Source organism: Bactrocera neohumeralis, chromosome 3 (genome assembly GCF_024586455.1).
Source record: "Bactrocera neohumeralis isolate Rockhampton chromosome 3, APGP_CSIRO_Bneo_wtdbg2-racon-allhic-juicebox.fasta_v2, whole genome shotgun sequence".
Taxonomy (NCBI): domain Eukaryota; kingdom Metazoa; phylum Arthropoda; class Insecta; order Diptera; family Tephritidae; genus Bactrocera; species Bactrocera neohumeralis.
Genome location: NC_065920.1, coordinates 36814696 through 36831470, shown reverse-complemented (window position 1 = coordinate 36831470; position 16775 = coordinate 36814696). Strand labels below are relative to the sequence as shown.

At 37.8% G+C, this 16775-nt stretch overlaps 3 protein-coding genes across 11 annotated transcripts in view; 2 read left to right on the top strand and 1 right to left on the bottom strand.

The window, feature by feature from the left end:
* Positions 1-16134, bottom strand: part of LOC126753433 (ATP-dependent RNA helicase vasa) — a 49776-nt gene extending 33642 nt beyond the window's left edge. Inside the window, exons 1-4 of one of the 9 annotated variants that reach the window (XM_050464894.1) lie at positions 16033-16134; positions 5013-5047; positions 4799-4958; positions 4655-4732 (exon numbers count right to left, since the gene is read on the bottom strand). In XM_050464894.1, coding sequence (XP_050320851.1) covers positions 4655-4732; positions 4799-4958; positions 5013-5033 — 259 coding nt within the window. In that variant the 5' untranslated portion in view covers positions 5034-5047; positions 16033-16134. Of the gene's footprint in view, positions 1-4654; positions 4733-4798; positions 4959-5012; positions 5220-5405; positions 5487-5729; positions 5815-16032 lie in introns of those variants that run through there. The other 8 variants (XM_050464897.1, XM_050464893.1, XM_050464895.1 and 5 more) reach the window with 8 other exon arrangements.
* On the top strand, positions 2209-3143 carry LOC126753481 (uncharacterized). Its single transcript, XM_050464996.1, has one exon. The coding sequence runs from the start codon at positions 2598-2600 to the stop codon at positions 3141-3143; it is 546 nt and encodes a 181-aa protein (XP_050320953.1). The 5' UTR covers positions 2209-2597.
* Positions 5976-8942, top strand: LOC126753454 (plasminogen activator inhibitor 1 RNA-binding protein). The gene is made up of 3 exons (XM_050464944.1): positions 5976-6741; positions 7072-7323; positions 7393-8942. Exons 1-3 carry the CDS (start codon positions 6120-6122, stop codon positions 7788-7790), a joined length of 1272 nt encoding a protein of 423 aa, XP_050320901.1. The 5' UTR covers positions 5976-6119; the 3' UTR covers positions 7791-8942.
* Positions 16135-16775: the final 641 nt, after the last annotated feature.

The window sequence follows — 16775 nt, the reverse complement described above, 5'->3', positions numbered from 1 at the left end:
AGTTGTCGCACTCGCGACTTGGCTCTCATGTCACTGTTGAGAGTCATAACTTTGAAGTTGCAGATAATTTCGTCTATTTAGGAACTGAGTAGGCAATTGAAAAGTAAAGTCCTCTCTCGACGAACAAAAGCCAAACTCTATAAGTCGCTCATAATTCCCGTCCTGCTATATGGTGCAGAGGCTTGGACGATGACAGCAACCGATGGGTCGACGTTACGAGTTTTCGAGAAAAAGGTTCTGCGAAAGATTTATGGTCCTTTGCGCATTGGCCACGGCGAATATCACATTCGATGGAACGATGAGCTGTACGAGATATACGACGACATTGACAGCTAGGAAAGTATTCGACGCAGTACCCGCCGGGGGAAGCAGAGGAAGACCTCCACTCCTTTGGAAGGACCAAGTGGAGAAGGACTTCGCTTGGAATATCCAATTGGCGCCACGTAGCGAAAAGAAGAAACGACTGACGCGCTGTTGTTAACTCGGCTATAATCGCGTAAGCGGTGTCTACGCCAATTAAGAAGAAGAAGAATATAGAAATAATAGGTTTAATAAGATAAGTTATATCTCCAACATTGGACACTCAAAACCGAGCCTAGCGCAAGGTTGACGAAAGCGAGAAATCAGCTTCAAAACTGTGTGCGTACACTTTCATATGAAATACCAGCTTCGTAGCGTTTTTTTGGTGCTTTCTCGCGTGTTGCATAGTTCATTAATATAATCAAAGCCAAATTTGTTACGCCCAAAACCTTCATTAATTAATTATATTTCTTGTTTAACACGTTCTACCCGGCACATTTTATCTATGTTTCTATACATTTGTTTTAGAAAGAACTACATATATAAAAATAATTTTTATTTATATTGAAAACGCTTACAAAAAATATAAATTTACAACCCTCCTATCTGTTTTATTTTTTTGTAGTATGGTTTTTAAATTAAAAGTATAAATATCGATTACACTAGAGCAGGAACCGATTATAACGAGTGGAATGTAAGTTTTCAAGTAGTTTTCAGCGAAAACTGTGTTTTCGTTTGACAGATTTTACATGGACGAAAACACAAGTTTTTCCCACGAAAACATGTTTTCGTTGTCGGTCCGCTTTAAAACAGCTACAGCCATGGACATATAAATATCACAAATCCGAATATCATGACTTCTATTTTCCTTAATCGTAAATTAGCTGAACAATCAAAATGTGGTATGCATCTACTGCACTTGTTTCCGTTATGAAGCTCATTTTGCTGCTCAGAAATACCGTTTTTTTTAATTTTGTGTAAAGTTTTCGCGTGTTTTTAATTTAATTTTGAGAATAAATAATTATTTCGCCGATATTTCATTAACATAGGAACATTGCACACAAAAAGAAGAGCGCTTATGTGCGATATGAGCAAAGAAAAGGAAAAGCTTCGCCGAAATTGCTGAAATAATGCATTGCTCTAAAAAAGTTATATAATGCTCTTTATGAAACAAAAATAGGCTCATCTTGTGGCAACATCAAGATACCAAGAAAACTAAGACCACGTAAAACCCATAGTGTTGACAAAACTACAGTTCTTTTGGATTTTACATTAGCAATTCCTACGACAGCCGGTTCTACGCACCGGAATTGACTTGGATTTCATCCGACCAAAAGCTGTTTTTTCGGCGATCTAACCGCGTTTGGATCGGTGAGTACTAATTTGTGTTTGTCGTCATTGGAGCAATGCCTTGCAGCAGGGTTGCTCCGTATCCTCCTGACTCGTGCTGGCATTGAGTCCAACCAGGGCCCGGAGGAATTTTTCTGCTGCGTATGCGCAAAAAGGCTCCATCCAAACTCCACCTCGGTCAGGTGTAATACATGCAATGGATGGAGCCATCTTAAGACCTGCTCAGGCCTTAAGACTCACACTATAGGCGATTGGAAGTGGACCACGAGTTACGTGGCCCCATGTTGCCTACGTAATACTGCGACACTAGCCTCTACGGCTGTGCAATCTGCCCATAGTTTGCGCTCTGCACCGCCACTCACCCCGAGTAGCCAACAGAAGACCACCACGGTCCCCAGGCGTTGAAACAGGCGACATAGCTCCCACTCTGACTTGTCCGAACAATGATGGAATCGTTTACGAACGTAAATTGGATCGCAGCCTCTTATCACCCGATAACTCTGCTTTCGCCATCAGTGAAGACACTTGAGGCCTTGCAACTCCCGATATTCTTCCGCAAAGTGCACAGCACAACCACAGCACTTAATTTCATAAACTATCTGGCCTCAACCAAAAACCACCTTGTGAGAGGACGATCCTGGTTGCGATGAACTTGTCAAAAGCCTTTGACACAGTCAATCACACAACGCAACTTGAGGACATTGAACAATCCATGCTCCTTTCAGGATTGAAGAGGTGGACCATGAACTACCTGAACGGTCGTCAGTCATCCGTACTATTTCGAGGTGAAACATATTAACTGAGAAGAACTAAACAGGGGGTTGTCCTCTCCCCGCTACTGTTTAACTTCTACATCTCGAAACTCCCGCAACCACCAAAGGGGGGTTTCCATAACCTCATATGCAAATGATTGCAAGATATTGACGTCGGGCAATGGAATCGATGGCATGTGTTCGAAGGTAAACAGCTACCTCTCAGACCTTTCTCGTTTCCTAACTGCACGGAACCTCACACTTTCCTCCACCAAATCCACAGCGACCATTTTTATGAACTTGACGAAGAAGTATAGACTTGAACTTAACATTACAGTCGATGGCGTGAAAATTCCGACTGTTAAAAACCCTAAGAGTTTAGGTGTTACCTTTGATAGTCTATGCTCCTTCTCTCCCCATACGACCGTGATTATCGCCAAGGTGCAGAGCCGCAACAAAATCCTCAAGTCGCTATCCGGCAGCACATGGGGAAAAGACAAAGAAACGTTGTTGGCAACATACAAGGCAATCGGCCGGCCGGTCCTTGACTACGCAGCACCAATATGGTCGCCTGGATGCAGTGGTACGCAGATGAGGAAACTCCAGACCTGCCAAAATACTGCACTCCGGACCACGACGGGATGCCTTTTGATGTCTCCCATCGAACACCTTCATAGTGAGACGCTTATGCTCCCAGTAAAGGAACATAATGAACTCCTCTCCAAGCAGTTCATGCTGTGATGTTTTCGTAGAAATTACCCTTGCAGCTATCTTCTTGGAGCGGAACCGCCTCCTAGGAGCATCAAGAGGTCTTTCCTTGACTACGTCGACGACGTCGTACAGTACGCCGACCGAACTTCGGACGCAACTGACTTTCGACAGGTACTGACCGCCATTGACAGTGGAGCCATCAGCACCTTCACCAACTCCCTTCCCCTGAATAGCGTTCTTGGAGTCAAACCACCACCCAACGCAGACTAAGAGCCCGAGTTGCCGCGAGAAACGCGAGTGACCCTAGCGTAATTTCGTTCTAGATATTGTAGCAGGTTAAACTCCTACTTATCCAGAATAGACCCTGACATACCCAATGTATGTCCTGCATGCAACGAGTCTCCGCATTACACTGACCACCTCTTTGCATGCCCTACAAACCCCTCTCATCTAACACCCTCCTCCCTTTGGTCCGACCCCGTCGAAACAGCACGTTTCCTGGGCCTCCCGTTTGATGAAGTCGACAACGCAAATAACCCTTACCATCCTAACGGGGATTAACAACCGTTAAAACAACAACAAAACCATAGTATGGAAGAACAAAGCCGACCCTTTTAGGAAGACTCAACTTTTTGGACGAATTAGCATGAAGAAACCACTCCTTTCAAAACGCCACATCAAAATTCGACTGGCATTTACAAAGGCCCACTGAGACAAACGTGCGCAATTTTGGAGGAACGTGCTTTGGAGCGACAAAATCAAGATAAATATGATGGGTCTAGATGGAAAAACATTTGTACGTCGTCCACAAGGAACTCTAGGTATACCAAAAAAAAGAACCAGCGGTAGGATTAGCATGACGTGGAGTGTGTTTTCATGACATGGCGTCAATCCAATTGATCAAATTAATGGTAAAATGGACCGGTATCAGTATTTGGATATACTGAAAAATAAAATGGAGCCATTTGTATTTGAATCCAAGCCCATAATCTGTACATTTATACAAGACAAAGACCCAAAGTACTGAAAGGGTATCCTTAGAATGTGCAAATCTCAGATGAATATGAATAGTATTCTCAAAAGCTTTGTTCCACTATTAATGTGGTATACTATAAGTATGAAGGTATTACATTGACTGAAAAAGGCGTTACATTCCATTTGTCAACAAAATGTAACATTCATCAAAGATAACCGAAACCAAGATATTTATATTGGTTGTTTGGCGCCGCCGAAATGATTTATTTTCTTGGGTCAGTTATTGATGCCTAAGGTTTTCTAATAAATAATTGATTTAAGGCCATGCATGCTGTTCATGATTATATATACGGTTCTACTACATAATTATATAAAAAATGTCTTTAAACTACTGATAAATATATCACAGTATTTTCATGTTGGTTATTGTACCTTAAAACAATATCAAGTGACAATATTAATTTAAGTCGACCAACTACACTGTTTCTGCTTTAAATCGATAGTATATAATTTTCACATTGTTCACTGTCAGTACACTATACTATATAAAAAAAAGATCAACTCACCATTCTCTTCATTATCTTCAAAGTTACGACGACCACCGCCATAACTACAACCATTCCTGTCATCTCGTCCACCACGACCTTATATTATTAACAAAATGTAGTTAGAATTTCTGTATTTTTATGTATAAAAATTAATTATTTTACCTCGTCCGCCTCCTCTACCACGTCTGCTACCAAAACCTTTATTCCCGCCGTCTGTGTTTTGAAGCTCCGTATAGTCAGTTCCGCCATTATCTACATACTCATCATCGCCATTTTCTTTATATTGGGAGCATCCATTACCAAAACCACGACCATCATCCTGCTTTCAAAAGATACAGTTTAATGTATTTTAAACTCTAAAAAATGAGTAGCTTACTTCATCACCCCAATCTGACATTTTCTGCGAATTATCTGTAAATGAATTTAAAACTTGATTAGATTTCTGACGTATATCATTTTTTAAACTGCGAATTTCCCGATAACGTCGCATTTTGTCTTTGCGATGCTATTGTAATAAGAACCCGCATTTTTAAGCCGCCAAATTGACCATTTCTTTTTCTTTAATTTGTAAACAAAAGCCAAAAGCTACTCTACCTACTATGACGAAACGTCATGATTGGAACATATGAGCATACAGTAGTGGGCACAAATGCTGCACCAATCCGGGTATTTATCATAGCAAATATTTAAAAGTGATACACCTTATTAAAAATTACTAAATAGACCTATGTATGTATGTACATATGTATGTACGTAAGTGTGATTATACCAATGTCAATGTTCATGTCCACGCCTATAACTCGTATCGAACACAAAATTTCTAAATTGTTCTGTAGCGACTATTTTATTATTTATTTATATCACCTTCTGTTCCGAAGATTATCAACTTTTTTTATAAGTTAGTAAAGAAACATACTGCAAAATCTATTTCGCTAATTTTAAATGTTAATTTTTCTGGCTGATATATTGACAATAAAAAATAACTTTATACAACTTGAACTATAAAACTAATGCTATCTATATCATTACATAACGATTTTTTATTATACAAGGAAATACTATATTATATTTATGTCTTATTTTACTAACTTACAATTGAATGGTTCACTTTTTAGACTTCACCTAAGCGTAAAAAATCTGCTGGCTTTCTAAAGAGACGACGCTACAAATCAAACGGTACATCGAATGTTCGAATAGCGGTTCTTGAAAAAAGCGTCGGCGACATCTATTTCTTATATTTTTATGTTAGAATTTACCTTCCGCTGCTAACATCTGACCATTTAACAGACTTTGTACTTGTCAAATATTCCAGCACTCTTCTTCTTTCTTTATGTATACCATGCTTTTTCAATGCTGGGCATGTGTTCTTAGTCTTGAATATCGTGTAGCAGAAAGCAGAAATTAAGGTTAGTTCAAATTTGTAAGAAATTGGCAAAGAAAAAGCAAGAGGCAAGTATACAAATATTTCACAAAAACGCCAATTATGGATGGCTCTGGAAATAATCGTTATGAACTTTTGTTCATGGACGATGATATTAGTGACCCATTAGATAATGCTGCGAGCAAGTCGAAAAAGCAGGTTAAGACTGCTGGTGGCAGTGGGGGTAGTGCACCCTCCACAAAGTCATCGAATAAACAAAATGTCGACGGTCCTACAAGAGCACAATCGAATAAAAAACCCAACCAAGCTGAAAAAGAGAATAAGCCATCAGCCTTGAACAAAAATGAACTGAATAAGAAGTCACCGACTGGTAATGCTGTGGATAGAACTAGCAAGCAAGGTGGGTCAGCTACTAACACCAATCGCAAACGGACTGGTCCCACTACCGATGGTGGTCAAGGTGGTCAACAGCAACAAGGCACGAGAAACTTAAATTTTAGGCAGCAAAACGATGAATCTCGTGAACAACGTAATAACCGTCGAAATGCTCGAGAAAATGGATACAATGGGAATTTTGGAAATCAGATTGACGGATCATCACAGCAGCAACCACGACAATTTCGGGATCGCGATAATCGGGGACCACCACGCAACCGCAATTTCGAAGGTGGCAATCGTGGGGGAAAACGTGAATTCGATCGCCAATCGGGATCTGATAAAACTGGTAAGTGTAAAAATATCATACTCCCTTATAAATATATTTCCGAACATATGAATTTATACATTTATATGTATGTATATTAGTGTGAAAGCATGTGTGGAAATGTGACATTAAATATACATACATATGTTCACATACAAGCGCAATGGGATAAGCAATGGCAAAACGTGCTAAATGTCAATGTTTTTACGAAGTAGGTTATGAAGATTCTTAAACATATAAAAAGTACATTTATCCGCCATCTTTATTTTTCCCAAAAACTGTTAATATTAATAATATTTGATATTACAAAACGGAGACAACAGAACATTAGAAAATAAATATTATTTGCAGGTGTAAAAGCAATTGACAAACGTGACGGTGCTGGCGCTCATAATTGGGGATCTGTCAAGGAAGCTATTGATGACGTCAATAAGAGCGATGTCGAGGGTGGCAATGTTACTGATAAGGCTGAAGAATCTGGTAACGAACAAGCTGACCAAACGCCGGTCGAAGAAGAAACCAAAGAATTAACGCTAGATGAATGGAAGGCGCAAAAACAACAACGAGTCAAACCAACTTTCAACATTCGTAAAGCTGGAGAAGGTAAGTGAAAAACTAAGCGACTGTTAACTGAACTCCAAAAATGGGAAATCAATTTTATGAACACTTTAGGTGAAGACACAACTCAATGGAAGAAAATGGTAGTTTTAAATAATAATAAGAAAAAGGAGAATGAAAGTGAAGAGGAACTTGAATACGATCCTGCCATGTACCCTCAGCGAGTTGGACGTCAACAACGTGTACTTGACATCCAATTTAATTTCAATGACGGCCGCCGAGGTGCTGGTTTTGGTGGGCGTGGGCGTGGCCGTGGACCTCGTCCAGGAGGTAACGCTCCTAATCCCAATGCCAACACCACAACCAATTTCAATGCTACCGAACGACCACCAATTGGTGGTGGACGTGGCGTTAATGCAGGCAGAGGCGGAAAGCGTAACTTTGGCGGTTTTAGACAACAAAATGTTGCTCCAAAAGTCAACGACGAACGTCAATTCCCAACTTTGGCTTAAAAGTTCTGCATTTTTGTGGCGTAGACGCAATATCAAAAACAAAAAAGAACAACTATTAAAACATAATGAAATTAAAGAAGCAAATAAAATATGAGGATCAAGAATTAAAATAAGTTTGAAGCTTCATCAAATTTAATAAACATATAGTGAAGAAAAGAAACAGAAACTGCTGACAAATATTTAAAATCCAGTTCAATGAATTATCACAAGCTACATATTACACTTCTGTTTTCAGTAACATTCTATTGAATTGATACATTCAAATATATACATATATATATATATTGTCCTATAATACTAAGGAAAAGACCAAAACAAAAATAAATAAACCGCCCAATAACAACAGCGTCAAAGCGTACGAACAAGCAAAAAGAGAAGCAATTGATTTCAGGTCAAAACGTTTAAACCAATAACTTCAAGAGCCACACTAGCATAGCCAATGCAACAGCACTTGTCGTATATATAAAGTCTAGTAGTCCCACTGCTAAGTAATGTGTATATTTTTGTTGTTTGATTAAATTAATTTTTTTTTTACAAAATGATAGCGAAAGTTGAGGAAACATTCACTTTCCATTATTTTTAAAACTATTTCCAGTTTTGCAAAATTGTAGCAGTTAAAATTATAATAATATGAAATAACAAAAGCAACCCCCGAACTGCGTTAAGAAGTTCGTATAAGCAAAATTATTTGATGTCATCACATGAATAAAATCCATGAAGTGAAGCAAATAAACTATCATCTCATTATCACCCTCATGCAAAGCAAATATCATTTTATTGTAACTTTCTTAATTGTATTAACAATAATAATTTAAAGGAAAATAAAAGTTCACACTATATTAAAAAATAACAAGCAAACTTAATAAACTACAAGATTATAGGTATGCCATGTTGATTAATAATTGTTTCTTTTAAGTAAAAAGTTACAAAATATTAGAGAAAATACATTTTCAATATAGTTGGTGCATGATACACAAAACAGGTTTTAATTGCATTCTGTAACTTAAAAAAATCACCCAAGTGAAAATTGCTTATAATTAGAAATTGTATGAAAATACATACATAAGGTATAAAAATTTTTGAAATGTATTTTGACCCAAAGAAGTTCGAAAACTCGTTTAAATAAAAACTTATTTGATAAAACTAATGAAAGTAGCATTTTTCTTCACCCCTAAAGGAGCATCAGTAATAAATTATATTAAAGGCTAAATTCCTGATTGAGTATAACAAAAGTACATCCTTAGTGCGTTTTTTGAAATTCGTATTTCTTTTAAAACAAAAGCTAGAAATTAAACTTCAAATTATTGTGTACCATTTACATACATACATATGTACATATGTATATGCAAACATTAAAAAATACGTAGTCGGGCTGCTCCCAAATGCATCAGACACAATAACAAGTGAATAAAACGGCACCATATATTAAAACATAAAGGATTTTTTCGGAATAAGTTTAAAGTTGATATAAAAGGAAACTTCGGAGACCCTATAAAGTCTACAGTATTGGACAAAACTAAAGCATTTTGGTTTTTTAAGCCCAAATGACGGTAAAACATTTGACGAATAGATCAGTGGTGTTGCGGTTAGCACTGAAATTTTAACTGTTATTTGCTATTATTTATTCTCAGACTAATCAAATTTTATATAAATATTGGAATGGTATAAGGCGTGTAAGAAGGCCGAAAGGGAAAAAATTCAATCCTATGTATTGTGACCATAAACTATAGCGGTGGTAATTTTATGGTTTAGGGCTGTTTCTCTGGAATAATGGATTGGTTTGTTTACACCAACATTTAAAAAAAGAAACATGATAGTACCGTGTGCTGGCGGAAATTCATCTAAAATGGTAGTTCCAGCAGAACAATAATCATAAGTATACCTCTAGCAAAACTTGGTAGCGAAGAAACAGAGTTAATGCTTTAGACTGGCCGGCGCAATCACCCGATCTTAACCCTATTTAGAACTTATGATGGAATTGTAATAAAAAATACTACTTTTTATTAAAAATGAATAAGCAATTGAACGTCAAAATTTGACTCTTATTTCCCATAATTTTTTTTTTTTAAATTAAAATCGAACAAACCAAAGTCGATGGTGCTTTAGTTTTGTACAATACCGTCCATGTATAGCTGAGTCGATTTAGCAATGTCGGTCAGTATATACGCAACTATGTAGTACCCCAAATTTTGAGATGTCGGACTAAAATTTTTCACACGTTCTTTTCTTCTCAAGTAGCTGCTTAGGTATCAGTAAGAATTGTCAATATCTTAGCATTATAGCATATAATTACATACTATGCAAACTGACCGATTAAAATCAAAATAAATTTATTTTTAAAAGATTTTTTTTTTATACTTTGCAACATTTTGCCATAGAAGTTTTGTTCACCTAACGATTGCTTATGTCACCTAACTAAACTAAAATTCCGATAGATATAAAGGTATAATATACACATATGTACATACATATACCAAAACTAATCGTGATAATTAAAGAGTTACAATATTTATATACTCATTTACATAATTAATCAGGATGGCAAGTTTGAATCCGAATATCTGTATGTCCGTTCGCCCGTGCAAGCTGTAACTTGAGCAAAAATTGAGATGATATCGTGAAATTTGGTATGTATAGTTCAGCATCATTTGCAATGCACGGCGCGCCCTATATTTTATTATTTTCAAATTACAAATCGAATACAATTATTTATTCTCAAACTGAGGACCGGTCCACGCTTTACTGCGGCTGACACATACATAGTTAATACTACTACTACCATCTATATGATTTCTATTAGTTAGATTATATCTATTAGTTAGTGAGAAAGCATTGTTTTTTTCTGGGAAAATTCTGTTGAATTTAGGCTCAGCACCAGGGAAATCAGCCGATGAAACGATATTTGAGGCGAAATGAGCACCGTGGACAATGACGCACAAAAGGTTTTAGCTAATGAGCGCGACACCTTACGCCATGCCGATCCCGGGGATACCCGAATAAGGGATCTTAATTTGGAGATTCGGCGTATGGTAAATCAACTTAAGCGGACGAAAGGGATAGAGCACCTGAAGTCCTGCAACCTCTCCAACGGTGCGAGTAAGCTTTGGTCTAACCCGAAGAGACACGACGACCGAGTTGAGGTTCAATTCAATGGTCATGCCTCTTCGGACCCGAAGAAGTGCGCGAGCTATTTTAGCCGGCAGTTTACACTGCACCCTTCGGTAGACAAAGAAATGTGTTAACCGACGGCTGCGCAAAATGGCAAACGACTGCGCGCCATTTACTTTCACCGATGAGGAGGTTCAGAGTGTCATCAACAAAGCAAAATCCATTGGCCCTGATGGAATTAACATGCTAATGCTAAAGCATCTAGGCTCGACGGGAGTAGGCTATCTCACCAAGGTCTTCAATCTGTCGCTGACCACTCTTCAAATACCCGATGTGTGGAAAGTCGGAAGAGTGGTCCCACTACTAAAACCTGGGAAACCCGCTAACAAAAGAAAATCTTATCGACCGATAACTCTCCTCTCTCCAGTAGTGAAGACACTTGAGGCCTTGGTGAAATATCTAAACTGAGAAGAATTAAAAAGGGGGTTCCGCAGGGTGGTGTCCTCTCCCCGCTACTGTTTAATTTTTACATCTCGAAACTCCCGCAGCCACCAGAGGGAGTTTCCATAACCTCGTACGCAGATGATTGCACGATATTGACGTCGGGCAATGGAATCAATGGCATGTGTTCGAAGGTAAACAGCTACCTCTCAGACCTTTCTCGTTTCCTCACTGCACGGAACCTCACACTTTCCCCCACCAAATCCACAGCGACCATTTTTACGAACTGGACGAAGGAGTATAGACTTGAACTTAATAATGCAGTCGATGGCGTGAAAATTCCGACCGTAATTAATTCTAAGATTTTAGGTGTAAACTTCGATAGTCTATGCTCCTTCACTCCCCATACGACCGGATTATTGCCAAGGTACAGAGCCGCAAAAAAATTCTCAAGTCGCTAGCCGGCAGCACATGGGGAAAAGACAAAGAAACGATGTTGGCAACATACAAGGCAATCGGCCGGCCGGTCCTCAACTACGCAATCAGGTCCTCAAAAGGTCCTTCCTTGACTACGTTGACGACGTCGTACAGTACGCCGACCGGACTTCGGACGCAACTGACTTTCGACAAGTACTGACCGCCATTCACAGTGGAGCCATTAACACCTTCACCAACTCCCTTCCCGTGAATGGCGTTCTTGGAGTCAAGCCACCACCCATCACAGACGAAGAGCTCGAGTTGCCGCGAGAAACGCGAGTGACCCTAGCGCAGCTTCGTTCTGGATATTGTAGCAGGTTAAACTCCTACCTATCCAGAATTGACCTAGACATACCCAATGTATGTCCTGCATGCAACGAGTCTCCGCATCACACTGGCCACCTCTTTGCATGCCCTACCAACCCCACTCATCTAACACCCTTTTCCCTTTGGTCCGACCCCGTCGAAACAGCACGTTTCCTGGGACTCCCGTCAGATGACGTCGATGACAATTCAGATAACCCTTACCATCCTAACGGGGACTGATAACCGTTAAAACAACAACACGCACAAAAGAGGCGAAAGCTCTGTGCAAAGTGGGTGCCGCGCTGAAGTGTTATCTTTACTCGTAATAAAATCGAATTTTTGCGTAGATGTGTAACAATAGAAACAATTGTATGCATACTCTTCATCGTTTCCGTTTAAATATTCCTCGCTAGAGAGATCCGATAATAAACTCGTCCCATCGCTGCTAAATTCAAAGTGCTATTGGGAAATCGCGGTTTCCGACGCGCTATTTATAGCCACGCTCTCGTCGCCACGGCCGGCCAGTACCGCGCAACCGCTACGTCTTGCAATTTTTAAATCTGTGACCCTCGGGTCTGGCCAGGCATATTTTGTTTTTAAATGATATTTAAATATATTTAGAGTGTAGCAAACGACTTGCGCTTCCAGGTAGCTTCCTAGAATTTTATTGTCTATAGAATTCAGAAAAAACAAGGATATCGTATCGAAAAGGACGAAAAAAGGATGTTATAATATTATACCTTAGTGCACCAATGGTGCTTGGCTAGATATGTATATTTTGTATGAAAATATATGAACTTTGGTATGTTTCTATCACTTCGCACGGTTGATTTATCTGTTTCCATGTTCGTTACATGTCCAAATTGGTTTGTATGTTTATCTAGGTCAAATACTTTAGCCGCTAGAGCGTTTTAAAAGGTTAAGAAAAAATGTAATTTTTCTCAAAATGTTACATTTTTTGTGAACGCTATTGCCACGCCAAGCGTGAACAAGGCAGTCAATTTGATTTCAACCAAATCGAGAGGTAAAAAATTTCAAAAATGTGTCTGTGTATAATGTACATATGTATATGAGCGTAAATACAACACGTATTTCCATACAAATGTATGTAAACACCACTTGGCCTAGCCACGCACCATTGGTCTCGACTAAGTGTATCAGGCAGAAAGTTATTGTGGGATATCCATAATAGACATATACCATTATTTTGACAAATCTCGTAGGGTTCAGCCTGCGTTTGCAATGTAATCGGAAAAATTTTAACTGTTTACGACATCACATCAGAATCCTTAAAAAAAAAACAGTATTTCTCCACTATTTATTGGATGTTATTCTACAAGGTCTGTCGCAAAAGAAACAGGACTGTTAAAAAAAACAACAAAAAATTAATATTTTTCAAAAGTTATATTTTTTTATTCAAAGTAGTTTCCTTGTGCTTCGATACAGCGTTTAGCCCGGTCAATTAGCATTTCAAATGAGTGTTTAAGGTCATTTTTCGGAATGCTCTTGAGAATATCGATCGTCGCCTTTTGGATAGCTGAAATGTCCTGAAACCAGTGTCCTTTCATGGGCAAATAAAGTTTTCCAAATAGGTAAAAATCACAGGGTGCCAGATCAGGTGAGTAGGGTGTGTGATTAATGGTTAATATGGAGTTTTTTGTCAAAAATCGATGACAAGCGTCGACCGATGACACGGCGCATTATCGTCCAACAGGCGCCAGGACCCTGCCTCACGAATATTGGGGTCGAGCCCGACGAATGCGTGACAAAAGACGCTTCATAAGTCAGGAAGTCCTCCTGATTAAAAAATATATGGGGTTATAGGTACCGCAAAAGCTTAGTTTACGAGATATTCGACCTTAAAGTTCAAAAATTCGCAAAATTCGAACATTTCAAGAAGCTATTTCACCACGTTAAACCCACTTTATTCACATTTTTCTCTTCAAATTAATTAAATTACACTATAATCTTTTAAATAAATCCACATTTTACACTTTTAGCAGGTTTTTTATTTAAAAAATCTTTATTTTAAAAATTACATTTTACACTCGTTTGAACCTCATTTGTTTACCAAAAATTACGAAGAAATGGAGCGCTGCCAAGTGATAAAAAGGCAATTCGCTGAAATTCCTCTTTTTCGCAAAAATTCCTCTATTCATGCATATGGATATTTTCTTTTTTAAATTTATCAAGCAAATAAGTAATATTATATACATGTATTAGTAACATCATATCATCAAATCGCTGACAGAAATAATAATTTAAATTTATCAATTTTATAACGAAAACTTATATTTTGTTTGAATATGAATGCATAATAATTAAAGAATATAACCACTTTCACCACTTTATAACAAAAAGTCAATATATTTTTTTATTTTTAACGCAGAAAGGAGTACTACGCGAAAGTACTTCAGTCACCCCGGGTATTCGCTCGGCCAAAGTTATTTTTTTAGAGCGCGGCCGAAGGCCGCCATCGCAGAAAGGAGTACTACACGATATTACTTCAGTCACCCCGGGTATTGGCTCGGCCAGAGTTATTTTTTTAGAACACGGCCGAAGGCCGCCAACGCAGAAAGGAGTATAGTACGCGATAGTACTTCAGTCACCTCGGGTATTCGCTCGGCCAGAGTTATTTTTTTAGAGCGCGGCCGAAGGCCGCCAACGCATAAAGGAGTACTACGCGATAGTACTTCAGTCACCCCGGGTATTCGCTCGGCCAGGGTTATTTTTTTAAAGCGCGGCCAAAGGCCGCCAACGCAGAAAGGAGTAGAAAGTATTTTTTTATAGTTAATATAGAAAAAAGAATCACGCGATAAAACAAACAAAGAAAAATTGTTAAAAATCCTACATATTTACTGTTTAAGATGTGGCAAGGCTCGTTTTCCTCATAATTGTAAACAATCTAACCTTTTCAACGATGAGTGAGCTAAGTGATTTTTAAATTAATAAATTTAGGTAAAATATACCAAAATAAAAGTGAAATGTGAACGTATTTCAATGTTTAGAGTGTATATTTAAATATTCAGAGTGAAAAACGTGAAAAAATTTAGTGAAACATAGAGAATTACCATGTGTTATTAGTGCAAATTTTTGAACATTTAATCGTGAATATTTTAAAAAATAAAAGTTATTTTTATATTATTTTTTGATATATCTTCTCTGGACAAGCTCCCCTATCCGCACATACCCTATTTATACGGAAATTCGGTTTTTTTACCCCTCCGCCAAAGTAATCGGAATCGTGCCTGAATATTTTAAAAAAAAAAAGTTATTTTTATATTATTTTTGGATATTTCTTCTCTGGAGAAGCTCCCCTATCCGCACATACCCTATTTATACGGAAATTCACAAAGTAATCGGAATAGTGCCAATATTTTAAAAAAGAAAAGTATTTTTATATTATTTTTGGATATTTCGGAAATCCGCACATTTTATACGGAAATACCTCTCCGCCAAAGTAATCGGAATCGTGCCTCCCTTTCTAACGAAATCCGTTTTTTTACCCAACCGCTAAATTTAAAATTAGAATTAGATTCGATGAGAAATATAATTTTTGTAGACTAGACCTTAATTCCTTATGGTTGTAAAAGAACCGACAATTAGGAAGTACTTTAATACCGTTTCCACGACGGTCACGTCTAGGGAACCGAAACGAGCCCGAATTATGTCGGCCAAGAACTTGTCAGAAGTCTGCCGCAACAACAACAAGTACTTGAATATTAATATATGCAAAAAATGTTATTTGGAAATCAAACATCTTTAAAAATGTCAAGAATCTGGGTGTTATTTTTTTAATTGTCGTGCTTTCGTTCAGCAAACCCACTATTAATCTAATTTTAAGATAGGAACTGTTACTTCACGAATAAAACACCAATGAGTAACCTTATTAGAATTACTTTTTACTCACCAGGAAATATATCAATTCAATTATTAAAAATCTTGAATCAATTTAAAAGAATTATACACTTTTCGAATAAGTACTGATAATTTCTTCACTACGACTTCAACGGTTAAACATAAAATGGACAAATGTTCGAAATACATTTTCTTAAAAAAGCTTCTAAACATGCTTTTCGCACATATTGTCCACGGTTGCCATTCCTTCAAATATTTACATGATACCTATTAATTGTAATCTTATTTATTTTGAAAAGGTCATATTTTGATCAACCGTCAAATCTATTTAAGAGCTATTCGTCATCATTTCGAACATAAAACAATAAACGAGTGATTTAATGGAAATGTGGAGTTATTTTAAATGAATGTATGGGAACGTAACAATTGATACTTAAAAACGTTATGGAGGGCATACGCACAACAGTTAGTTGGTTGATTGAGTTGGGCTAGAAATTGCGCTTGCCGCTACATACGACACAACTTTTAATACAATTTTGAGGCCAACTTCGTTTTGAATATTCACTTCGCTGCTTAAACATGAGTTCGGAAGTTGTTGCTTTACTTATTAGATATGACGCGCTCTCTTCGACAGCCGAAATCTTTTGAAATCGCACGACCAACCCAAACACAATCCAACTAACACAACCAGCTTGACAAAATATCAAAAAATTTTGATTTTCATCAAATCAGTTGGTGCCCCATATACATAACAATCAGTTGTACAATTTGATGAAATTGGTACAATAATTGGTG